Below are 25,761 nucleotides of genomic sequence, written 5' to 3'. Positions count from 1 at the left end.
TGCTCTTCTGCATACCACAGTTGTAATGCGTGGTTATTTGCGTTACTTTCACCTTCCTGTCAGCTTTGACCAGTCTGGCCATTCTTTTAGTTTTTGTTTGTTTTTTGCACCATTCCTTGCAAAATCCCAGGAGTTCAGCAGTTTCTGAGATACTCAAACCACCCTGTCTGCCACCAACAATCATTCCACAGTCAAAGTCACTTACTTTTCCCCATTCTGATGGTTGATGTGAACATTAACTGAAGCTCCTGACCTGTATCTACATGATTGTATGCATTGCACTGCTGCCACACAAATGGCTTGAATAAGTAGGTGAAATAAAGTAAAAATATTCCTAATATTTGTGGATAATAAATAAAGTGCTCAGTGAGTGTATATATAGACAGATGAATAATATTAGGAGAAGGGCCTACAGCCCCACACGCAGCCAGATATGTTGTCACATGCCACAGGATGAGAGACAAAAGAGGATACTCTATGCATTGAGTATATATTTGATGAAATTTGATTAATTCTTTTCATTTATTTACAATTGCCATTTTGTTTACCTATTATAAAAATATATTTATTATTATTATTATTATTATTATTATTATTTTTATTATTATTATTATTATTATTATTATTATTATTTTACTTGTTCATATTCAAAGAAATCTAATATAATTGTTATGGTCTTCACACCTTACTGTAATTGGGTTTTTTTTTTACTATGTCAATATGTTTGTTTCTTTTACATCAGTGAGTGTTCACACTTGCTGCATGTTGTATATGTGGTTTCCATGCTTCTGTATGAATAGTATACACAGGACATAGTATTGTAGGTGTTGCTTCAGGACTGTGACTGTAGTTGTCCTGCCAATGAAGTAAATTGAAATTGAGTGAACATGACCACTTCCCTACCAGTCATCTGGGCCTGGGGTCCGGAAGCCTTTCGCAAATGGATTACTGGCGATCTTCAGTTGGGTGATCTGATTGGGTGAAGAGGGAGACGAAGGCAGTGATTGGGTGAAGAGGGGGAAGAGGGCAGAGATTGGTTAAAGAGGAGAAAGAGGACAATGATTGGATAAAGAGGGGGCAGAGACAGCAGTTGCGTGGGCAGACAGAGTGAAAGAGAAGGACTGAAGTACATTGGTGTAAGTGCCCCATTAATGTGCAGTACAGGCAGAAAGCCAAGGGTCAATAATGCTAGCTTTTAGAATGGTGTGTCCTGCCAGTTTTTGTTTGTTTAAAAAAAAAAAAAATGCTTTGGAAGCACAATCCTATTTATGGCTTTAACTGACCTGAAGAGCAATAAACTGCCCCAGAGACAGAGATGAAAACACATAGATTGCATTTTGAAGGATTTCCCTGTGACTGAGAGGCACAGGCTTCAGAGAGAGCGACAGAAGGAGAGGCGTCGGGGCGCACTTTGGGCCGGTTACCCTGTGGTTCTGGTACGCAGTGACGGCCGTGAAGCACGTCTCGGGGAAGAAGAAGGTGATGAAGTTGTGGTGGGCGTAGCGCTGGCTGTCCCGGCGCGGGTCCACGAACACCACGTGGAAACGCGGCTGGTACCGGTGCATGGAGTTTAGGATGATCTGAACAAACGGGTGGAAACACGCATTAACATATGCTTACGCACACGTACGGACGCACACGCATGCACGTGAACACAAGCACACTTACTGTACACACGCACAAGCACACACGTGCATGTATGTGCACTCACACACACACACACACGCATATCCTGAAAAAAATACACAAACGCAAAATTCACATACATGCAGATACATGCATTCACATACACACGCACATAGACACAGACACACAGCTGAGTTAGGCCAGTCACTCAACTTTACAAAGGTGTAACATATTAATAATGTAAATGAGGGTCTGGCATTGAATCTGGGCTTTGCCAGCTCTGGCCAGCTGCCCTGCAGAGTGACTGGTACTAGCATCAGGGCTGCCCGACCCAGATGCCCGACAGTGCCCAGGGTAACAGAGGTTTGGGGCGGAAGGGGCCCTTTTGTGAGTAGCAGGGCCCTATGCGCAGCGTGTCTGTAACGGATAAAGCCCTCGCTAGCATCACCCAGAGTGGGAGGGCTTCAGCCAGTCGGGATGATGCACACCAGCGCCGCCTGCTGGCCAATCGTTCGCTGACGTGTTCCTGTTGCGCGCCACAGGAGGTGTCTTCCTCTGACTTAGCGTTTGTTAACGCAGGTGCCGCCCAGCTTGTCAGCCACGATGTGAAAAAAGGAGCAACAGACAAACTTGCCATCCTGCAGGCTGTTATGAGAGCGGATTTGCAAGCATGAATGTGCATTCCAAATTGGAGAGAAAAAGGGGGAACAAGCCTTAATATAATCACATAACATGTTGCCCAGTTCTGTCACACAGATGAGAGTCAGCATGCATGTTCCATGCCAGTGTTTCAGAGATGGCATGCGTTCACATGCGTGTGTGTGTGTTAGCGAGAGTGGCGCTGACATGTCCGTTGTCGTCCAGCAGGTTGTTGGTGAGTTTGAGTCGATCGAAGGAGACGGTCTGCTTCATCCACTGCGCACCTCGCGCTGGGGAGTCGGGGTGGAAGTGCACCCTCCCGGGGGCTGCCGCATCCGCCCGTCCCGCCACCAGCCAGGACGAGCTGTGGAAGGCATACCTGACCAGGAAAGAGGCCCAGTTTATCAGTGGTTCCCAACATTGGCCCTTGAGGAACCCCTATTCCCCTCCTGCTTGGTTTGCCGGTTACTTGATTAAAGCTTTACCTTGAATTAATGGTTCCTATACATGATTACATACTGCACTCTTAAAGGATTACTTGCCATTGTACATCATAGTACATGGGTTCTCAAAATCAGTCCTGGGGCCCACTATGCATGACGGTTATCCTTCCTCCGTTTGTGGCCCTTAAATTGTAATGAGCTGCTAGCTGTTCTTAATTAGACATTTCTAATGTGTATTGTGGAATGACTGTAGCTACATCATGTCACAAATAACTATATCATAGCAAACGATTCCTTCAGAAAGGAGGCACAGCAGGATAGGTTCACAGCCATGGGGGAGTTATTTTTGCTAAGCGACTTGTACACAAGTGCTGAGGCTGGGAGTGAGCAGTACGTTTCTAGTTTTGTGCTTTACTTGAGTCATAATAGTTAGCATTGATGTAAAGTATCCTGGAAATATTTCCCGTTTAGAACCTATAGAATAGCTTCCTGTTTTCCAGTGTTTTGGTGCAGCATTGTTTTTACCCCATAAAAAAATGTCTGCCAGTAAAAGGTCCCACTAAGGAGATGTACAGTATCAAATCGGTATGGTAATTCAGCAGAAATCAAATATACATTCATGACTTCATGGTTTGATTTGCTGATTATTCCAACAGTTATGTATTAATTTAAAGTTTGATAAATATTCATCTTCCTATCAGGCAGATGAATGGGGGGAAACCACTAAACAGTTGGGGTTATCACATTCAAAACTGCTTCGTCTCTGGTCAGGATGTTATGAAACGACATTTAAATGTGATTTCGCCAACTGAGATGAAGTGGAGGTATTATACTGGAACAGGCATGGTTCCACATGACTGTGTTTTTGTAGGTTAGGGCCAGTCTGTCTCACCTGTACCGCTTGTCATCCACAGGGATGAAGTCCATCAGCAGGACATACTCTGCCACGGGGTCCATTCCCGAGATCTGCACCTGGAATGTGGGAAACATCCGCCTGACGGGGGGTCAGCGATGCAGATTTAAGTTTAGAGTTATCTTCGTTGCTTGCTTTGTCTTCATCACCAATATTATTATTATTATTATTATTATTATTACTATTATTGGATCATTTAACTTGCCATTGTTGTACTCATATCAATGAAGCATTATATTTTAATGGAAAGAGAGTGAGAGCCAGCGTGTGGGTGTGGGAGCGTATGTTTGTCAGTTTGTACTGCATATCCCTGCGTGGCTCAGTTTGATCGTGTTCACTCTTTTCCATTGCATGGCATGAGCATGCATGAGCTCCTACTGTACATTCATGGGTGTGCATATATGTGCATGTTCAAATGTGTGCAAATAATAAGTTTCAACAAGTATTTTAGCATTTATATTGAGACTAAAAATCATGTTTCATATTTCGTTGAATTTTACTGATAAATATGACAAAAATACTGCCAATGAGATAAGACAGTTTGACTCATTTGAAGATTTGCCCATGGGATAAGAACCATTTCACTTGCCAAGTAGTAAACAGTAACTTAAAACAAGGTAATATTTTCTACTTGAGAGAAAAAAAAAAAATCTTAGGTCTTGTTTTTTGCAGTGTGCCCTTACCTCCCAGCTTTGGTGACGATCATCTCTGTCCCCAGCTGGTCAAACTGCCGCCACAGAGTGGCCATCTCCAGCTGAACTTTGACCCCAGTGACCTGGGGAGCCTTGGCACACCTGCTGCCCCCCTCCATGCAGCAGGACAGGGCCAAGGGGCCCCCCAGGGAGGCTGGGGCCACTGCGGGAGATTTAGAAGGTGAGTGTGGTATGATACGGGGCTGACTCTCTATTTGTGTTTGTTTGGGCTATGGCCCTGTCAGCCTCACAATTGCATATTCATTATCATTATCATCATTTTCATAACCCAACGAAGTTGTGGGAATTTATGAATCACTGGAGTGACAGACCAGGGGGTGAATTGGGGGGGTGTTTGGTGGGTGGTGGGCCAACTATCCTGTCTTTTGTTTGTAAAATAATATTAAAACTGAAAAAATGGAAACCCTTCCTTTCATTAAAATGTGTGTGATTTGCATCTTCAGTCCTGGTCCTCAGAGTTAACTTGTAATACCAGCGAGGGATGACATGGGAAAACAATTATGCACTTCGTTGTATGTCGCTCTGGATAAGAGCATCTGCTAAATGCCTTGTAATGTAATGTAATGTAAAATAGCCAGGGAGGAAAGAAAGATTTCAGATGGAGAGAAGGGGGAGAAAGAGAAGGATTGGAGGGAAGCCATCGAGAGACGAGAGAAGAGAGGAACCTCAAGGTAAAACTACCAAATACTTGCAAAATATAGGCTTACGAAAAACATTGTAAAGTTTAAATATATACTATGTGCACTCAATGACATTCTGAACATTTGTTTGCGCACCTATCATTTGGCCTATGTCTCTGGCTGGTTCTTTCTTATTTCCCAGCTTCAGAGGGGCTACCTCAACTTTTAGCGGCACACGTCTGGTCCTCACTTTGACAAGTGTCAATACCAGTCTCCAAAGGCAATCAATAGCCAGAATCCATACCAGATACGAAAAGCTCTCTTGTATATGCAGTAAGGAAGTGATTGAAAACACCAGACTAATCAGAAACACCTGTGAAGATATTTGTCCCAGATATTATAATGCCCTGAAATGGGGGACTACGGATAAGTGCTGTCATTTCTTCATGGTGAAACCCAGATGTATAAAAATACTCTTCAATAAAAGCTGATAATCTGCACTTTAACCACATTTGATGTACAGAACCAAATAAAAAACAGGTCCCTTTCCAAAGACTTATGCTTATGCTTATAAAAATGAATAGGGAAAACTATCTGACATGGATATATGTATTTCAGGTTACATGTTAAGCACATAATTAAATAACGTATTGCACTGAACAATAGTCAGACAGAGGAATCAAGCCACCAACAAGCCACCAACACTAGATAAGAAGAACAGACAGATGAAATGGATATAGCACAAAGTATCAGATCAATCATGCACAATTCATTTCAGTAATTTGACGAATGAATGGGTTTGGTTCGTTCATTAAGGTAACGTCAGGTAAAGAAAGAAGCCATATTACCCTCCATCTGAAAGGCTGTGAGATCTAGCTGATGCTCCAGGACTGTGGTGGCACTGGGCAGGCCGGGTCTCTCGGTCCAGCCGGCCAGCTTTCGGTCTCCCAGTTCTGGGCCGTTGTGGTGTTTCACTCTGTGCATCTCTCTGTCTGTCCCCCTGTCCCTGTTTTCCTCTGATGGAGGTATTGGTGCTTGTGTGCCCGTCTGTTTATCTATCTGTCTTACTGTCTGTCTGCTAAAGCTGAGCCCAGTCTAGCTGTTTCCTGTCCCGCATGTGTTATTTTGCCTGTCGGTGTGAATCCTAAGACCAGTCTTTTTGTCTGTCAGGTACCTGTGCAATTATACCTGAACAAAGTCTGAATAGGTCTCTCAACGTATCTCTTTCTCTCTCTCTCTCTCTCTCTCTCTTTGCCCACTCTCTTTCTATCCCTTTTATGTTCTCCGCAGAGCGTATGTGTGTTTGCGTGTGTTAGCGCACCTGAGCTAAAGTGTGTGCTGATTCGGAGCTGATGCTCCTGGGTGCCCCAGCCAGAGGGCGTTGACGGCAGTGCCCCCGAAGGTGTGTCCAACAGAGCTGGGTTGCCTGAGCCCCGGGGTCCGTGTTCCTGTTCGCGGTCCCACACACAGCATCGCCAGGTGCCGTCCTGGCTGGTCCACCAGAGGTAGGCTGTCCTAAAAATGCAGGGAGGGTGAGAGAAACAGAGGCTTTATAGAGTGAGAGACGCCCGTGGGACCTTTCACGCACTCCAACCCACCCCCAGCCCCACCTCCAAAAAGCGTCACTTCGCCTGGCGCACAGTAATCATCAACACTTTCAAACGTGTGACTTGTAGTTCTTACAGCTTCAAGGTGGAAGTGGATCAATTAAACATTAAGAAATAAAAAAAGCAAAAACGCAAATCAACTGCAAAAGTGAAGTGTAAAGCATTATTTTGGCAAAACTAAAATCAGGGAGCAGGGCTATAACACAGGGTTGGGGTGGGGTGGGGATTGCAATAGTTGATACCGGACAAGATCTATTGTTGCCAGGCAAATGTGACTAAAGAGAATGGTACAGCTTCACCCTCCATAACTCAGAAACCAACAAATCATCGTACTGTACATAGATTGATTGTGGTTCATATTTAAAAGCACAACAGAAAGCTGTCCCTCGTGATTAAATCAGAGGCTTGTTCATGGTTGTGCAGCTGATGCTTGCTGAGGTTTTCAAAGTTGATGAATATTTAAGATTTATTTATATCTTGTGGTCCTTTTTTCTGGGAAAAAAAACTTACACTTCAGAGTGTGATAAAAAATTAACAAGGAACTTTGCAGTGAATTTAACCAGCTTGCTATTAATCTCTAGCCTAAGTCATTTCAGCACCATTCAACACTTTGCTAATTGGATTCTGGAAACAAATCACAACATCAAGCGAGCGGTTTCAATCTGTGTCTCTGTTCCCGAAGACTTCATTCACACCACAGTGATAGCAGTGAGTTGACCTTTGACCTGAGTGTTTTGTGTCAGTCGACTGCCTGCGGTGGAAGGCCGGGTCCAGAGAAACAGCACCCTACCTACCTCAATCAATCCCTAAATATCCACCCCCAGTGTCCAACAGGGACCAACAGGGTCCTCAAGCATGGAAGATGGATCCATTCATATCCTTCTGTCTCAGTGGGAATGATGGAGAGAGCTGGGAAGGAGGCAAGGAACCGACAAAACAAGAGGGGATAAACGGAAATGAGTTCTGATGGGTAAAGAGAATTACAGTGGGCTCCAGAATTATTGGCACCCTTAATAAAATTGAGAAAAAAACGCTGCATATAATAAGCAACATGGATAATGATCCATATTTTATGTTCAAACTTATGGGCAAACTATATACCTTTATTTCAATACATTTACTCTCATGTGTCAATGTTTTGATTTCGTAATCTCATTTCTTTCTGAAAACCACAGGTGGCTAAATTATTGGCATTATTGGCAATACAATTTTACTTAAATTAGTTCATCTCAGTCTAAAGGAACTATATTGCGTCATTCCGTCACTTCCTGTTTCACTAGAGAATAAAAATGTGCCAAAAAGCATGCAAAATCCCTTTGTCATCCATCAGCATAGGAAAAGCCAAAGAACTGTCAATTCAGAAGACACAGACGGCAATTGGCCATCACAAGTCTGGTAATGGATACAAAAAAATACACACACATAAAATTACCACTTAGCACTGTAAGGCAATAATAAATAGTCTTAAAGCGTATGGAATTGTTACAAACTTGCCAGGAAGAGGATGCAAGTGCATATTATCCCCATGGACAGCAAGGAAGATGATGAGGGAGGCCATAAGTAACCCAAGGGTTGCAATTTAAGAATTGCAGAGATTGGTTGTGTCTTGGGGCCACCAAGTCCAAAAAAGCATAAAATGGCACCTCCATACCATTAATCTCTTTGGAAGGGTGGCATGAAAATAGCCTTGACTGAGCACAATAAACAAAATTAAGCATCTTGTGTTTGCCAAACCTCATTCGAATTATGACTGGAACAGAATGCTAGAGTCCGATGATACCAAAATGGAATGTTTTGCCAATCCACACCATCAACATGTTCGGCAGCAAAATTGAATGCATTCAAGGCAAAGCACCTCATATCTACTATCTAATATGGCGGTGGGTCATGTGGTGGGATGTCTTGGAGATTCTTTGCTGCCAGTGGTCCAGAGGCACTATTCAAGATCAATGGGACTTGGCCCAGTTAATTCAACAAAGAACCAGAAATCTTGGCAGATTTCTCTGCCTCTGGTCATAGGTAGATTGTCCATCAGGACAATGACATCAAGCATACATCATAATCTACACAGAAAGGGTAAAATAAAAACAACAAAGACACCAAGCATAAATCATAATCCACACATAAAGGGTTAAATAAAAACAACAAAGACACCAAGAATACATCATAATCCACACAGAAAGGGTTAAATAAAAACAACATCCATGTTCTGCAATGGCCATCAGTCTCCAGACTTAAATCCCGTGAAAAACTGTGGTCTGAACTGCAGAGGGGTGTAGCCAAATGATGTGATATCAGTGTTCTGCATGCACAAAGTATTAAACTAGGGTTACCAATAGTTGCCGAACCTGTATTTTGGGGAAACACCTTTTTATTTGAAAAATGTAAGACTTTATTTATGATTCAATGGAATCAACCAGCGTGCACTACTTTATGCATGTTGGAAAATAAAGCTTGTGTCAATAACTACTATTCTTTCGTCTACAGCAGTTTTTGTGCATATTTATTAAGGGCACCAATAATTCTGGAGCCCACTGTGCATGCATGTGTGTGTGTGTGTGTGTGTGTGTGTGTGTGTGTGTATAAATGCTGATGATGATCCTTTTATGACTAGTAACAGTGTGTGTCACATTGCACAATGTGTAATTAGTGTAGCTGATATTATTTCTGTGTATTATTTATGCCATGTATATGGAGTAGCACAGCTCCTGGCAGCTCATGGGACCCCCTTTGATGGGACAGTGTTGATGGGGCACAGCCCGGGGGTACTCCAGCACCCCATCCATCTCCCCTCCGTTCTAATGAAAGTCTATGATGCCGCAGCCTGTCAATACTCTGACAAACCCTGCGAAGGCCCTCATTAATCACCACACTTACGCCCTGTTTCTCCCCCCGTCTCTCCCCCTCTCTGTCGATACCTGGGCCTCCTATCACAGAGTTGTCCTCTTTAATCTTAAAGCCATTTTCAAATAACGCAAATGCCCCAGTGTGTGTCAGCGGAATCCGACTCCTCAACTTTTTAATTACATTTTCTTTTCTGTAGCACAACTTTGCGTTAGCCTGTTAAATTGGGAGATTCACGCACCAGTTGTGGCCTCTGCTATACCTGCTTGGTTGCATTCAGTAACCCCTGAACAGTTTTTTTCTGTTTCACCAGAGGTTGTTGCCATAGCAATGTTGGTGAAGTACCATGGGCAAAAACAACCCAGATTACATTACATTAATGGCATTTGGCAGATGCTCTTATCCAGAGCGATGTACAGTTGTCTAGACTAAGCAGGAGACAATCCTTCCCTGGAGCAATGCAGGGTTAAGGGCCCAGTGGCAGGTCCCAGGGATGTACCTTAACCACTAAGCTACAGGCCACTATAGCAGACCCTCTTATCCAGAACGATGTACAACCAAGTGCAGATCAAACACAGGGACAAGTGGGATGAGGACCCAAGAGGACATAGCATGACCATACAGATACAATTGGAACCCTTGAAGAATACATCAACTACCAACTAGCATACCACAGTTGGCAGCTAGAATACCCCAAGTACAACAAAACTATATATGAGTGCCATTATATTCTATGGCATGCACAAGGCCAAATGATAAAATGTTCATAGCAGTTCCTTACAGGAACTATATTAAACTATCCTATAATCCTATAATTTGTATATTATAATAACATGTTGCAAAGTATTTTGTTTTTAATAAAAGTGTCCTCTACAAAGCCTTATATATAAAAGATGGTTTTCAGCATATTTAATCAATCTGTTGAATCTAATCTAAACTAATTATTGTGCTGGCCACCATCAAAATGCCTTAGTGTTTAAGTTTTACTCGCCTTGTTTTATGTGGAACAAATCCCTGTGGAGTAGATTTAGATAATTGTTTTCATTGCAGTAGGAGTATATGAGCAATATCTGGTTTCATGCCAGGCCAGGTGGCATGACGTGATTGACTTATTACCCAGGAATAAAACTCACAGCAGAGAAATATGGGTAGGAAACAGACAATTTTATTGCTAAAATGTTACATGTGAAAGGTTAGGGAAGATGGGAATAGATGGATGTGTGTGTGTTTATTGTGGGTGAAAGAGGGGGGAGGTAATAACAAGAGCATGATGGTGATGCAGAGTTTCCTTCCAAAAGCAAAAGGGCAACCAGGATGCAGAGACACTGAAAACACGCTAGCGGGTGCACACACTTTCCAAACTATGGCACGGTAGTCAGACTTCTGTGGTCACATGGGAACCCGCGTGTGGCGTTCCAGGCAGTGTGTGGCGTTCCAGGCGCTGTGCGTGCATTTGTGTGTGCTGGAATAAGAAATACAGAGTCTCGTTGCTTTGATCTGTTGATGTCGCGGGGCAGGCAGGGTGCCAACGTTCCTCGGTTTTTTCATGTGAGGTGGCGAGAGCTGGCCATGGGCAAAGGGGCGGGGAGGGGGGGGGGGTGGTTGCGTAGGGGGCATCTAGGCTGATGCATCTACGGGTTTGCTGAGGTTCTCCCACATAGACAAAATCTTGGCCTTCAGTTGATCGATGAGGGGCTCGATCTTGGCTTGCAGGTCAGTCACCTGAGGGGTAACCTGGCCCTCGATGTTAGTTACGGCCACGGTCAGCTGTTCCTTGTACTCCTCGACGTAGGGAAAGGCCATGGTTTTCAGTTTCTCCAGATGTTCGGTCAGCTTAGAACGGATTTTTTCCACGATGGGCATCAGCTTGCCCTTGGTCTCCTCCACGTTGGCGGCGACCTTGACACGGAGATCTTCCACCACGGGCTCCATCTTGGTCCTGAACACATCCATCTCCTTCTTGTGCATCTCCATGTAGTCCTTCACCAGGGGCTCCAGCTTCTCGCGGTAATCTTGCACGTGCTTTCTCACCGTTTCCTTCAGCTCTTTGTTCATGGGCTCCAGGTCCTTCTTCAGAGTGTCTATGTCTTTCTGGATCTTGTCCCGTATGTCTTTGGTGCCCTCCATGACCTGTGTGCTGACTGTGTCGGTGTAGGGTGCCAAGGTCTTGGAGGCTGTCTGGATGTAGGTCTGGACAGTGTCAAGGCTCTTGGTAAGTTTGTCTCTGAGAGGGGCAACAAAAAAGAGAGGCAATAAATTATTATTATTATAAATATTGCAATATTTCTTTGCATTTCTGTATAGTTTAATGTTATTTTTCATTCAATTTGATGTGGCAATCGAGACAGAGAAAGAAATGTGTGAATGAGACGGCATGAGTCAGGTGAAGGGTGGTGCATAGAGAGAGCCGATGAAAGGGGGATGAGGAGAAATTAGGTTTAAAGGAAAAGAGGGGGAAGTATACGGAGCAAATGAGGTGAGAAAAGAGAGGAGAGGAGAGTGGAGGGATTACAGGAAAGTAAGGAAGGAAAGAGAGAAAACTGAAATGGCAGGTCGGTGAAGGAAGGATGGCATGGTGAGATGGGAGCAGGGAAGGACTTAGATTTTCCTTTTGTGTAATTTCAATTGAGGGCAGCAGAGTAGGGTACTGTAATGGTTACGCAACTAGGCTTGCAAGTCAAAGGTTGTGGGTTGTACCCTTGTGCAAGGAACTTAACCTGTAGCCTATGCCTCCAATAATTATCCAAATGCATAAATGACTGTCTGCAGAAACATGAGCTGTGGATAAGAGTATCTGCTAAATGCTGAAAAAAAAAAGATTGTTGGTTGAGTGGAACAGGTGCCTTACTTGTAGTCTTTGTACTCAGCATCATCCAGGTGGGCAATGGCCTTCTCTGCGGTCTCCTTCACCTGTTGCAAGTACAGACCCACGGCTGCCCTCACATGTTCCAACTGGGAGGGGGGGGCGGCAGGTTCATCGGCCTGCAGGAACCGTGCCTGGGAACCTGGGGGGAAAGTGTCAGGAAAGGCTCAGGCTTTGGGAGATTATTAGGCCACGCTGTAAAAGTGCCACAAACGGTCTTTCTAGGAGAATAACCAGCAAATACAAAGGGACAGTCCTTGTTTCCATGATCCCTGGGCCTCAACTTTAGCTGATCAGGTGGAAGAAGTGTAGAATATGTGTGTAAAAATACATGGTGTGCACAAGCTTACAGTCCTGGTCTGACCTTTGATTTGGTGGGTAATACTGACCTGCAGCGAGGAGGATGGTGAGTGCAAGAGCCACAAACTTCATGGTGGAGCTCTGATGGAGAGAGAGAGGGGGGTATACAGAGACAGGGATTGTTAAAATGCAGAATCCACAGACACACCTGTGTAAAACATTTCCAGTGAAATTGTAAATATTGAATGCCAAAATGCATCACATTTATTAGTCCATAATCTCTTCATTTAAAATGAATTGCCGAGACGAGGTAGGTGAGGATTTCCCATCCCTAAAGCTAACATGGTGTTAGAGCTGAATGTGAATGTGAAGTGCAGTGATCGGACGGCTCTCCTATCTGAAGAAAGTGCTAAAACAACCCCACACCCCCCACCTGGGATGGGTCAACCCAGCAGCCTATTAAAAGCAACTGCAAATCCCACCCTGGATTAGATGTACCTTTGCACCCTCCACCCATACCTCTACACCAGTTGCCTGTGATAAGATTAACCCACACTCCCCCTCTGCTGCAATTCGATCTTCAATCCCCCAGATAATCTCCAGCTCTAACGTGCCGAAGACGGACTTTGGCCGTGCCCTAACAGTGCACCCGGCACAAAGGTGCAGAGTTCAGCAGTGGCGCACGTTGCCACCCTGGTGCGTTGGCGCTAATTCAGCTAAGCGTCTGCCGAGTTGAAACTGGGGTCGCATTCACCTCACACTTCTTGGAATTAACTCAAGGACATTTGAGCTTCTGCCAGCAATGGTTTACCTTGATTCTGACTTCCTCTGGCAACACTCTCTCTCCCTCCCTCTCCCTCTCCCTCTCCCTCTCACCCTCCCTTTCTCCCTCTCTCTCTCTCTCTCCCTCCCTCAATTTACTGAAGGGCGTTTAAAAGACACAATGTCATTGCCTTGCAAGCAGCATTCCAAGTGCCTCTCTGTATACCTGCTGGTTGAAACTTAATCACTTCTGTCGAACAGTAGGTACTTTCAAAGTAAGTTAAGCACGTTAAGCAAACGGGAGCAACTACTGGCAGGAAGTGCCTGCTCAAAAACCTCTTGTTTCTACTAAAAGTCTCTGAAAACAATAACTATGTTAGGGATAAAACTTTTTTTTTTTTTTTAAAGATTCCAAGTGAACAGAGAGGTAACAGGTTAAATTTAGGAACAAACGCTGCAGGAATTAAGTCAAAGACATGCTAACACAGAAAGAGCAAATCTATAGCCAAGGTATCAGGAAATATCTGCCTATTTCTCTCTCTGTCTCTCAGTACTGCCACAAATCTTTCCCCTTTCCTTAGTGAAAGCCCCCGGTGACCTCCCTCGTCGGCGCGGCTCTCTTACCTGTGGGCAGTGATGCTCAGCGTGTGAGTGACAGCGGGGGAGAAGGCCCAGCTCTTTTATAGTCCGGCCAGCGGCGGGGGTTGGGGCGGACGGGGCAGGGACAGACGGGGTGGGGTTGAACGGGTGCCGTCGTGGAGGTGGACCTCAGCCTTTTGCTGTTCCACTGGAGGAGAGGGGTTCAAGGGTCACATGGGGGTCTAAGATTGGGTAGCGCGTCAGCAGAACGGTGCGGGTTTAGCCAGAGCAAGCCCACTGCTTCTTTCACGATGCCCAAGCAAAGAAGTTTCAGGCAAAATACGTTCCCATCGTCCATACCTCGTACTCACTTTCTGCATATCTTACTGGAAACACTTCAGGTCCTACATGATTTAAAAGCTCCAAAGACTCAGACTCAGGAATGGCTGCATTGTACAGGCTTGTTCACCAATTCTTAGCATCAACAAATTTCTTAACGTTTTGCTTACTCAGAACTGAGAGATGGGTTTGAAACTAAAATTATTTTTAAAATCATTTTAGTTTCAATACTTCTTGGAGAATTGCAGCTAGAGCTCATGCACTGGTATGGAAAAAACATTAATGGCAACAAATGCAGGAATCACATTGGAAGTCCCACTGAAACAGTAGGATTTGATACTTCTCTAAACAGCCTGACTTTTTCAGTGTAGAGTAAAAATGTTTGACACCTCAGTCAGCTAACAGAAGAACAGGAAGCACAGATCATTCTCGCCTTAGCAGAGAGAGTTAACACTTTCAGCATCATGAAAAGACATGAAAGATTTGTGGGGGGAGAAGGAGACTGCTAGAGTGCCTCACAACATTATGTGAATTGGGGCATTTTAAGTCTCTGATCTCAATCTTAGTTACAATGGAGTGTAATTGTTTTTTAGAATAATTTCTCTTTTTTAAATAATTGCCCTTGTGATATTTTATTATTAAGGTGTTTATTTTAGTATTTATTATTGGTCGTATCACTGTCATTTCAATATTATTTTTAATTTTGTATTTTATCTTTTCATTATTTAAAATTATTTTATTTTATTACTGTTCTTTTCATTTGTAACCTTTTGTTCATTCTCTCAATGTGTCCTCCAAGAATTCAATAAAGATTGATTGATTAAATGTTGTACGATCTGCACTTCTGAACAGGAGGCAGAGCCCAGTAACCACAACCTGCTCTGTTGTGTGTGGTGACTACTTGAGATACAAAACAGCTGGGAAATGTTTAATTTTACAGTGTAAATCATCACCTATACATAATTTCATATAAACACACCGCCAATAAACATGTGTTACTGTATAATAAATACAGAACTTGAACTTTAAATAAACATTCAAAGAAACGGTGCATTTGTGTGATTTATATGTCGTGCGGCCAGATACACACAAGAAGCCACAAGAGTCCCAAATGCAAAGACCCAAAGCCTGATTGGTGCTTTTATACACTTTGATTGACTTAAAAGGTGAATTGATCCCTGCACTTTCTGTGTTTGCCCGAGGGGCATTTATCTGGCCTTTGATACAGAGCCCTGTGACAGAGCCCTGGACCAGGGATTAGCCAAGATACGGTTTACATGGCTTGATTAAGATCTCTGACAACAGCATAACAGAGCAAAGGGCCAACAAGCGATAAACATGCAATGACGAAACCTTAATAGAACACTGTGTTACTATCGCTCTGCTCAACTCGACTCGAAGCGATTCTCAAAACGCCAACTCTTCAGTGTGTTCCAGTGAAACACAGGCTGAATCGAGGCTTCGGTCTTTATTGGTATGGACTCAATGTGGATATTTATTTCGCTTTTATTTTGTTCCTGAACCTTTGTGTTCTATTTCTATTATTTGAATGGACCTTTGGAACATCTAAAGAGCCCATGCTACATTCTCAGTTTAGTTTAGCCACTGGATGCATTTCCCCCAATTGAGCACAGTCCAGATTAGAGCTGCGAGTCACTTTTGAACTCTTCGTATGATGACTGAACGGACACGCACCCAACTCCGTCTGTGGCATTCTCTAATCGATCATTAACCACTCAAATATTTGCATTATCTTGATTCCTCCAACGGTGCATTTTGCTAGAGATTTGGTTGTGGAAAGTTTCAGAATGTATTCAGTTTAATGTTCCTGTTCCTTGGGCAGTGCATTGATTGGTCACAAATATCAAAGCCAATAGAAAATCAGTGAGTGAAAATGTCTTGACTATGTTCTACAGCTCAAGAGATAGGCCTACAGGTAATAGTGTAATAACATAAAAATGCTTCGGTTACAATTATCTTAAATTAGTAACCCTGACAACGAAATCCAGGGGTATATGAGCTGTGACATACGCAATGCTCCTTTATTCGATTAGCAAGAGCAACACTACGCGCAGCTTTAAAAAACATTTTTGAAAGTAAAAGTATGTCTCGTAATAAAGCTTCCCCTACAGTAAGCGAAGCCCCCACCCTGTCGTGATTCTGCGGCGCTCAGACACGTCTGCAAAGCTACTCCTCTCTCAACATGGTTCCTCTGCGTTTTCTACGTTCATTCTTACTCTTCCCCCCCATTCCTTTGTCATTTCGCGATAATCGTTTCATCACCTTTTCTCATCGCTTGTCCTCGTCCCTGTTGGGTGCATCAAAACGCTTCCTGTTTACCATATACAACCAGCTCCTTTTGTCCTTAACACTTGAGACCTGGCAGGACAAATGTTTAAGTATGTCAATTTTCCTGACATTGCAACCACGTTGCAGTGAAAAGATTTCTAAAAAGATTTATTTAATTTGTAATTTATTTATTGAATATTCCTTGTCGTGTAAATTTCAGCAACGTAGAGACTATATGGTTCTTGAGATTAATACCAGAGAATCATGTCACCTAAAAGGTGAAAAAACAATTAATTTCCCCATGGTTTCTCTATCTTTTTAGAAATTGTAAGTATTTAAACATAATTGTTGTATTGTAGGCTACACATAAAAATCTTTTGAGAGAAGCCAATACAATTTCGTAATGTATTGACAATGCAAAACACACCTTTACAGTTTATATTAGAACAGAAACTAGAACACAAATCACAATGTTGCATGAAGGAAAAAGTAGTAAGGCATATGGTTCTAAAAATAGTTATAATGTGTGATAAATAATTTGTACATCATAGTGTACGAGCAGCTGTGTCCCGTGCTCGTTTGCGATTTAAGAAAGAGATTAAACTAAAGACAGAGTTACCTCCTACAGTGGCTGTCCTTAAGCAAACTTTAAGATAATGGTCACACTGGCTCCTGTTATCACTGCTGCTTTTGTTTCACAGTGGCCGTGTCTTTATTTTATACAGGCCTACACTTAAGCAATGGGCGTTTGTAATAGAAAGGAATGTCAGAGATGTATTTGCAAGGTACAGGAAGCAGCTCAAAAGCCAGCCACCTCAAAGCAGCAAAGCGTAATTATAAAAGGAGACTGGGAATATAAATGATGAGAGAAACTAAGTAAAAATGCCCTTAGAAAACTCTACTTGGGAGGTGTTATTTGAAGGATTGTAAAATGGGTAATAGGATGAACATGAACACTAACTGGATTTACATTTACCAGCAGTTTTTATATTTTGCTTTTATATATATATATATATATATATATATATATATATATATATATATATATATATATATATATATTATATATATATTATTTTACTGTATTTTATTATTTTTTCAAATAGCTTGTACTGTGTGAAAGGCGCTATACAGATAGTTTATTATTCAAGTTTGTATTATCATTATGAGTAGTTATGAAAGTGTGTTGCTACACTACCCTATTGTATATCTGGATCTTTTTGCTGATTGAATATACCTTTTTTACCTCACATAAAAAAAGTATTATTTCAGCTTTCCGAGTACAGTGTTTGAATGTAGGTTATATCTGATGCTCCAACAAAGGCCTTGAGAGCAAAAGCTTAGTTTTAGAAAGGCTTGCACATTCCACAGTGTAGGAGGTTTCATACAGGTAAAAGAAGTCACACATTGATTAATTAGTTCCCCGGCAGCAGCCGCCATCTTTACTGTCCCAGAGCTGTGCAAAGTTCACTGATATTGTACATTCTCTGGTTGTGAACTTTCTTAAGAAACGTCTTGTCATCACACCATTCAAGCACTCAGCTGCTCAGGTTCACTGCACTGCTGTGACCTCTCAATGAAGGCAGATAATGTCTCATTGATAGTTGCCAAGGAGACAAAGGCTGGCAACTGATTAATCTCCAGAGGAAATATGTCACAGGGTTACACCTGGACCAACCTGCCACACACAACTCTTGTGGCTGACTCTGGCAAAACCCTGCATGCAGACGAAAGTAAATTACACTACATTATTGGCATTTAGCTTATCGGGCAGGACTCAACCGTTACATTTTTAGTGTCCATGTATACAGCTGGATATCTACACTGATACAATTCATGTTATGTACCTTGCAGAAGGGCACAGTGGCAGTACAATGACAGTACAATGGCAACTTTGCAAGCCCAGTTCCTTACTCATGACACTACCCTGCTACCCTACTCTGCCGCTCCCATTCCTTCTGGGGCGACATAGCTCAGGAGGTAAGAGCAGTCGTCCGGCAGTCGGAGGGTTGCCGGTTCAACACCCGCCCAATTGCTCCTGACGACCTGGTTGGTACCTTGCATGGCAGCCAATCGCTGTTTGTGTGTGTGTGAATGAGAAGCATCAATAGCACTTTGGATAGAGGCGCTACATAAATGCCAGCCATTTACCATTTCTGCTTCTGTCCAGACCCCCCCAAAAAAGCTGGAGACCCAATGCAACCTGATTTTGGTAGTTTTTGCACAAGTTTCTTTGTTTCTGGATCAAGCAAAAACATTTGGTTTTAGGAATGTGTCTCTATTTTCCCATCTAACATTTAAATGAATCAGAGTGATTCAAGATATATTTTTTAAAATGTTTTGTATTGCCCCCCCCCCCCCCCCCATCAGGCACGGTTTATCAGAAGAGTTTTGTTTGTTTTTGAGATTGTGTTTTCTGAAGAGTGCTGGTTTAATGCAGCGTTGTGTGGGTGGCCGGTTGTGTACCGTGAAGGTCTACGAAGAACAAAAGGCCGATGACCGCGACCTTGGCAACCGCCCCCAGACACCCACACTTAGATGCTCACTAATTACACACGGGAACAAATAAGCACGGCCATACCACAACGCTCCCAGAACCAGAAACACTGGACACACCGCTCTGTGATATGAAGATGCTACCTGCTCATGCTATGTAAGCCACTCTTTGTTTGAGGGTGCCTGCTAACCTATTGAACTACGATGTATGAATAATGCGTGGCGGTGGCATTGGCTGGTGTTAAAATTCATTAAGAAATTGATTCCCCAAATGAAAAAAATAGAACCTGGATTGTCTATTAAATTGAAGTAAAGTACAATAATGAACCTATTCAATATATTATTAAAAGTATGAAAGAAAAGGCAATTTGGCCATTTGAGCTGAAAGGCAAGGCGAAAAAAATTATTTGCGCAAAGAAGAAATATTTTTGCGGTAGGAAAATACAGAGGTAGCTGCTTTCCATTTGGAAGCTTTATGAGCGGTTTAAGGGACTGCCCTGATGGTGTGGGTGACGAGGTCTACTGTGACTACAGGAAGCCGTGCTAAAACACGCCACAGGACAGCCTGTCCTGGCTACATTCCCAACCCTGGCTCTTTCAACCTGCCAAAAACATTGTTCTCTCCCTCTCCACCTCAGCTGGTGTGTGGTGAGCGTTCTGCCACAAAAATGGCAGCCGTGCATCACCCAGGTGGGTGCTACACATCGGTGTTGTTTGACGCGAGTTTCCCCCTCAACACTGTAAAGCGCTTTGGGTGTCTAGAAAAGCGCTATATAAATGCAATAATCCGTCTACCTATGCCAAAGAAACACTGTGGTGACCCACAAGGACAGGACATATTCATTCCCTCCTCCTCATTTATTTATTTGCCTCTGTACTCTTATTACGTATCCGTATTACAAGTCAGCCTAGCCTACGCCGTCCAGCCACCGCAGCCGGAACGCCACGGCCCGACTCATTTTCAACCTCCTGAAGCTTTCGCGCGTCACGCCCCTGCTACAGTCACTCCACTGGCACCCAGCTGCTGCTAGGATCGGATTCAGAGTTCTGACTGGCCTACGCTGCAGCCAACAAGACGGCCCCCTCCCTGCCTACAGGACGTCGTTCAGCCGGGCGCACCAGCCCGTCCACTGCGCTTGGCCGCTAACTGGGCGACTTTCTCATCCTGCCAGCCGTGTGAACGGCTCCCGCTTGTCCCGACTGCGGAGCTTCTCCGCCCCAGCTCCCCGGCGGTGGAACGACCTCGCCGTCCCCGTAAGAACTGCCGACTCGCTGCCCATTTTCCACCGCAGTCTGAAGACTCGGCTCTTCACGCTGGACCGCAACTCCTTTGCAGGAGTCCCCTTATCTATTGGCACTTGTTTTTCACCTATCTTTAGCCCTTGTATTTTATGCCTTAATCTAGGACTTGGTCATTTGCATATGTCCCGGTACTGCAATTCCTCAAGTTGTAGTTATTAATATGGTAGCTACATACTTGGCCTATCTACCTTGTGCACTGGACACGTTCATGCGCTTAGAAACAATCACATATGGATTGTACCTTATCTGACGTGTCCGGTTGTTCGTTGTATGACCCTGATATGCACCATTTTGGATAAAAGGATTTTGAATACAAATACTATAAAAGTATAAAAGTATTTCGTATTTTCATATAATATACAGCACCACCCCAAATGCACACAGCCAGGCAAATCAGATCTATGACATGATAATCATGAAATTGTACACATAGCAAACAGAGAGAAACACACAGTGATAGGGTGACTGGATGACAGACAGGTCCAAGGCCTAGTGTGGGCTGCAGATGGAACCAGAGGTTAGAAGGTCTAGCTTGTTTTGGCAAGTCAGGCATACCAAAATAAACACACCAGTACACTAGCGCAAACAAACACCCACACATAAGGATCGGAGAGCTGTCTGTACAAAAGTTTATCATTTGTAATGCTGGTGAACAATATGGATGAACACTGACACTAGTAGGTCTGCCTGTGTTCGTTACATGCAACATTAGAATATTAACTTGGATATTAATGTCAACCTCGGATATTAATATTTCACCTTCAATTATCATGTACAAATATTTTTCTCCACCCAACATATTTGGTCAGTGACTCAGTGGCAGCCAATCAGAACATTGTACAGGTTACCCTGGTAACAAATCTCCCTGGAAACTGGACTCCTTGCGCACTCTAAGTTGTTAAGCTCTGTCCAAAGTACGTGAGGAGCGCAACAGATCGAGCTCAGATACAAAAATGTGGTTGATTGACCTGCCTTTTGTCCAATCATGGCGAGTTTTCGGTCAACCTACATGCTATAGGCCACTTGATAGGTTAACGGAATATGAAGCTCAGCCCCACTACAGCTGGCTAGTAATAATCAGGCAATATCTACAGACATGTTATCATATCTAATGCTTAGGGTTGATAAGTGTACTGTAAGCCAGCACATAACCTGTAAATATTTAGCAAATGTTGCGCAACATACCTAATTCTTAGTTAATGGTGCTGTTGACCCTACAAAAATGGACGCTTTCGGTCTCAATGCCAGGAAGCAGAATTCGGTCCAGGAAGTACACCGAGATTGCGGTGATCATGGGAGAAAATTGTAACTCTTCTAAAACAGCTAAGCGTAGGGTCAGAGGAAGACCTTTCATACAGCGCTTTCACAAACAGGTCGCGCGCGCCCTCTATGACCAGCAGGGGTCGCTAGAGAGGGATGAAAGCGGCCCCCTCAGCCCTCCCATACCCGGGGGGTAAAACGGCGGAGCTAGCGGCCAGTCGCACTGCCATGATCCGTGTCGGACCGGAGGCCCTGAGGCTCATCGGCGCCCCCACCGCAAGGTGCCGGAGAAACGCCTTCTCTTTCCGCATTCTGCCTATATTTACTCTCCTTCCTGTCCATGTGTTCGTCAACCAAATAGCATTCATGAGGATCAGAATTAACCACTAATTGCATGATTAGTATCCAGTAGGACACCTAGGTTGACCCCAGGAGGATTATAATGCTTGTTTAAATCCCAGTGCGTCACATGCCTTCAGAAAAAAAAAAGAAAGTAAATACAAACAAAAATAAAAAAACAAACAAAATAAATAAATACAGTGACCCTACCTATACAAAACAGAAACAATTTTAAGCAATAACATGGTCTTTTAGCTTCTTGTCGATTAAACAAATCTAGTTTTATTAATATACAGCACTGTACACTTGTCAAAAACAGTCTTATAAAAATAAAGTAAAAACTCACAAATCGCTGAATATATCTACACAGGACACACAGAAAAAGCGGCATTCTCACTCTCAATGTTGACACTGACCAACAGGAAGCACTTTTAACCAGCGACTTTACCCCTCACGTGTTTCAACAGGTATTCCAACTGATAGCAGCAATATTTATGTGTAACAAACATTTTTCAAGGGATTTAGGTATTTTGTAGAGATTTTAAATCAGAGAATGTAATTATGTGCCTGGCAAGTGAATTTTAGGATTATTTTGATCGTGTTAAATGGACTAAAAGCAATACACATATTTTTCTTCCTTGTGAGGTCTTGGTTTCATCTCTTTGAGAAAAGTGTTGTAACACTGTAAAGTGGCAGCAGTATTTCGGACAGAGGTCATGAACTCAGTGCCCAAAGTTGCCCAAAATGTCCGTCTGGGATGCTGACAGGCGATTGGTCAAACGAGGAAATGAGGTCACAGGTCCCAGAATACTGCATGTCAGTGATTGCTAACTCACACGAGGACAGACTTGCACTAGCATCTGTCCGGGAACGGCACCGGTGACAGCTGTCCCCAGTGAAGCGAGGGCGGGGCGACGGCACCAACGCAGAGCTACACCTGAGAGACCTCCAGCCCTGAGGGAAACTCTGGGGTCCAACCACCACGAGGAAGGGCCCCAGCCCTGAGGGAAACTCTGGGGTCCGTACCGCCAAGAGGAAGGTCCCCTTCACACGCAACACACAGACATGCACATACAAGAGCGGCCAGAGCCTCGTCGACTGTTCTTTCAGCCAACCCCCATGTTCAGTAATGGTACACCTTTATCTGGTTGTTCTCGTCCAGACTGAGCTGGACCAGTCCATTCAGCGAAGGGGGGTTCCGGTAGCGGGTGAGGAGGGGTCTGATCAGCGTACGTTAAAGAAGAACAGAATTGCAGGTGTAACAGTGCAAGAGAGAGCTTGTGTCCAGATAAACACAGGACCACTCAAATAAGCCAAATTAAAATTTGTCCAAACATGAAATCTTTCTATTTGAGTTGGTCTTGGTGTTCCTTGAACAGAAGGATTTTGTTAAACTCAGGAGAAAGCCTTCATGATTTTAAAGAAGCCATTGGAAACATTTAAGCATTTAAACATTTAAACACTGCTTTACACCTACAGGGAGGAGAACGCAGCGTCTTGCCTGTTGCTCTGAAAACACAGAGACACTGCTTCCCTCGTGTGGTCACAATGGGAACTGCGAGTGAGCGCTTGGTGTAAGGTGTCTACAGTAATGGCTGAGGTGGAGGATACATGCTGGACTCCTTCCTGCGGCTCTCCAGCCACCGCTTGGTCTCGTTGATTCGGGCCTGCAGCCGCTGGCTGTCCACCTCCGCACAAACGGGCTGCTTGGAGCACAGACTGCGCAGACTGCCAGAGCTGGACACACACGCACACGCACGCACGCACACAGACACGCACGCACACAGACACACGCAGACATGCACGCACGCAGACACACGCACGCACGCAGGCACGCGCACACACACACACACACACACACACACACAGACACACGCAGACACACGCAGACACACGCACGCACGCAGACACACGCACGCACACACACACGCACACACACACGCACGCACGCAGACACGCAGACACACACACACACACACACACACACACACACACACGCACGCACACACATGCACGCAGACACACACACGCACGCACGCAGGCAGACACACAAAGACGCACACAGACACGCGTGCATACACAAACATATGCACACCGGCACACACACGCACGCGTGCAGACACACGCACACACACACACAGACACACACACAGACAAAAGCATGCACACACACACACACAGACAGACAGACGGACACACACACACAAAAGCATCCACACCAACACACACGCACACACATGTACACACACAAAGACGCACACAGACACGCGTGCACACACAAACATATGCACACAGACACACACACACGCGCAGACACACAAACACACACACAGACAAAAGCATGCACACAAACACACATGCACACACAGGCACAGGCGCGCACACACAAGCACACATCAGGACTGCCATTGTCAGTAACATTACTATGACGATATACGTAGAATTGTAATAAGGTTCAGCCAACATTGTGAGAACGTCGTCTAAACTACCAAAGAAACGCTCCCTGTGGCCTTACCTGGCTGGAGCGTACGCAGGGTAAGCAGAGTGACTCCCCGTAGAGAGAAAGCCATTCGCTGCAGAGTGACTCCCTGTGGAGAGAAAGCCGTTCGCTTCCACAGCTCCTGCAGAGACGGGCACAGATTCAGCCAAACGGAAAAACAACATCCTACACGGCGGTTAGCCTGAAGGATGGGAGGGAGGTCCCAGACTCACCGGGAAAGAGCCTGGCCCATTGGCCGGGGCGAGGGTCCCCCAGGCCCCGCGGCGGGGTGCCGCCGGGAGGGGCCCACGCCGGGGTGGGCGGGCGGGACAGGGAGAAGGGGAGGGCGCTGTAGGCGGACAGGGGAGGGGTCTGCCTGTGGGCCAGGGTGCCCAGCGCCCCCAGCACGCTGCTGAGCTGGCCCGAGATGTGCTGCAGGGAGTCGGCTAGCTGCTGCACTTTGGCGGGCACCGTGGGGTGGGGGCCTGGGGAGGGGGGCACAGAGATTTAGGGTCTGCGTAACACAGGGAACAGGCTAGCTCTAGCTATAGCCAGCAAAACTCCACAGCTGCCACCCTACCACAGAAGCACTTAAAAAAATAATTACACCTTGGCTTCATTTTCTCCCAAATGTGAACCACAGAGTGTTTTACACTGAATACACACAGTCCTACAGGAGAACCACAGAGTGTTTTACACTGAATACACACAGTCCTACAGGAGAACCACAGACTGATTTACACTGAATACACACAGTCCTACAGGAGAACCACAGACTGTTTTACACTGAATACACACAGTCCTACAGGAGAACCACAGACTGTTTTACACTGAATACACACAGTCCTACAGGAGAACCACAGACTGTTTTACACTGAATGCACACAGTCCTACAGGAGAACCACAGACTGTTTTACACTGAATGCACACAGTCCTACAGGAGAACCACAGACTGATTGCCACTCTGAATACACAGAACCAGTGAATATTTTAGGAGGAACTACAGGAGAGAGCTAGCACCGATTAAAGGCACAAGCGAAGCCTGTGGGCACCTGGCCCATCAGGACCCAGTGTGGACCCAGATGACTGCTTACACACAGTCACACTCAGTTGTGAAGCTTGTTAACAGGGAATCGTTCTTTTTTTTTTTTTATTAAGCAAGCTGCCCTCAAAGGTCCTCCTTTTAAAACTCATGGTGCTTAACGCATCAAGCTCCAATCGGTGAGCGACAGAGCCAAAGTGTCTCTCACTCACCGTCTTGCTCACCAGTGCCATCCAGGGCATCGATGCTGCTCAACTCTGATTCGCTGGCCTCGAAGGTCACTCTCCTGCCCGCCGTCTCTCTCAG

General features: G+C 44.5%; 3 protein-coding genes across 5 annotated transcripts in view; all 3 read right to left on the bottom strand.

Moving 5' to 3' along the window:
- Nucleotides 1-899: 899 nt before the first annotated feature.
- On the bottom strand, nucleotides 900-5,938 carry LOC133107351 (T-box transcription factor TBX1). Its single transcript, XM_061216342.1, has 6 exons — nucleotides 5,803-5,938; nucleotides 4,305-4,476; nucleotides 3,601-3,702; nucleotides 2,473-2,644; nucleotides 1,425-1,580; nucleotides 900-971 (listed from the first exon to the last, which is right to left on the bottom strand). The coding sequence occupies exons 1-6, from the start codon at nucleotides 5,936-5,938 to the stop codon at nucleotides 900-902; spliced, it is 810 nt and encodes a 269-aa protein (XP_061072326.1).
- Nucleotides 5,939-10,550: 4,612 nt separating this feature from the next.
- Nucleotides 10,551-14,056, bottom strand: LOC133107183 (apolipoprotein A-I-2-like). Its single transcript, XM_061216089.1, has 4 exons — nucleotides 13,955-14,056; nucleotides 12,658-12,709; nucleotides 12,254-12,410; nucleotides 10,551-11,629 (listed from the first exon to the last, which is right to left on the bottom strand). Exons 2-4 carry the CDS (start codon nucleotides 12,698-12,700, stop codon nucleotides 11,023-11,025), a joined length of 807 nt encoding a protein of 268 aa, XP_061072073.1. The 5' UTR covers nucleotides 12,701-12,709; nucleotides 13,955-14,056; the 3' UTR covers nucleotides 10,551-11,022.
- A 6,787-nt stretch (nucleotides 14,057-20,843) lies between these two features.
- LOC133108722 (centrosomal protein of 164 kDa-like) overlaps nucleotides 20,844-25,761 on the bottom strand; it is a 20,672-nt gene continuing 15,754 nt past the window's right edge. The window contains exons 25-29 of one of the 3 annotated variants that reach the window (XM_061218415.1): nucleotides 25,668-25,761; nucleotides 24,647-24,898; nucleotides 24,450-24,555; nucleotides 23,546-23,671; nucleotides 20,844-23,154 (exon numbers count right to left, since the gene is read on the bottom strand). The exon at nucleotides 25,668-25,761 is cut by the window's right edge and continues 18 nt beyond it. In XM_061218415.1, the coding sequence (XP_061074399.1) occupies nucleotides 23,058-23,154; nucleotides 23,546-23,671; nucleotides 24,450-24,555; nucleotides 24,647-24,898; nucleotides 25,668-25,761 (675 nt within the window). In that variant the 3' untranslated portion in view covers nucleotides 20,844-23,057. The remainder of the gene's footprint in view (nucleotides 23,155-23,545; nucleotides 23,672-24,449; nucleotides 24,556-24,646; nucleotides 24,899-25,667) is intronic. The other 2 variants (XM_061218416.1, XM_061218418.1) reach the window with 2 other exon arrangements.

The sequence above is a fragment of the Conger conger genome, chromosome 13, assembly GCF_963514075.1.
Source record: "Conger conger chromosome 13, fConCon1.1, whole genome shotgun sequence".
Classification (NCBI taxonomy): domain Eukaryota; kingdom Metazoa; phylum Chordata; class Actinopteri; order Anguilliformes; family Congridae; genus Conger; species Conger conger.
The sequence above is the reverse complement of the archived record's forward strand: the minus strand, read 5'-3'. Positions and strand labels throughout refer to the sequence as shown.

Bases quoted from the DNA above. Each gene is read 5' to 3' on its own strand.
- LOC133107351 (XM_061216342.1), bottom strand. From the start codon at position 5,938: ATGCACAGAGTGAAACACCACAACGGCCCAGAACTGGGAGACCGAAAG. The intron at 2,645-3,600 runs GTGAGACAGACT...TTTCCTGGTCAG, and splicing joins GTGGATGACAAGCGGTACAG to GTATGCCTTCCACAGCTCGT. The intron at 1,581-2,472 runs GTCAGCGCCACT...CCGTTTGTTCAG, and splicing joins TGCTGGACGACAACGGACAT to ATCATCCTAAACTCCATGCA.
- LOC133107183 (XM_061216089.1), bottom strand. From the start codon at position 12,700: ATGAAGTTTGTGGCTCTTGCACTCACCATCCTCCTCGCTGCAG. The intron at 12,411-12,657 runs GTCAGTATTACC...CTTTCCCCCCAG, and splicing joins CACCATCCTCCTCGCTGCAG to GTTCCCAGGCACGGTTCCTG. The intron at 11,630-12,253 runs GTAAGGCACCTG...TGCCCCTCTCAG, and splicing joins GCTGAGTACAAAGACTACAA to AGACAAACTTACCAAGAGCC.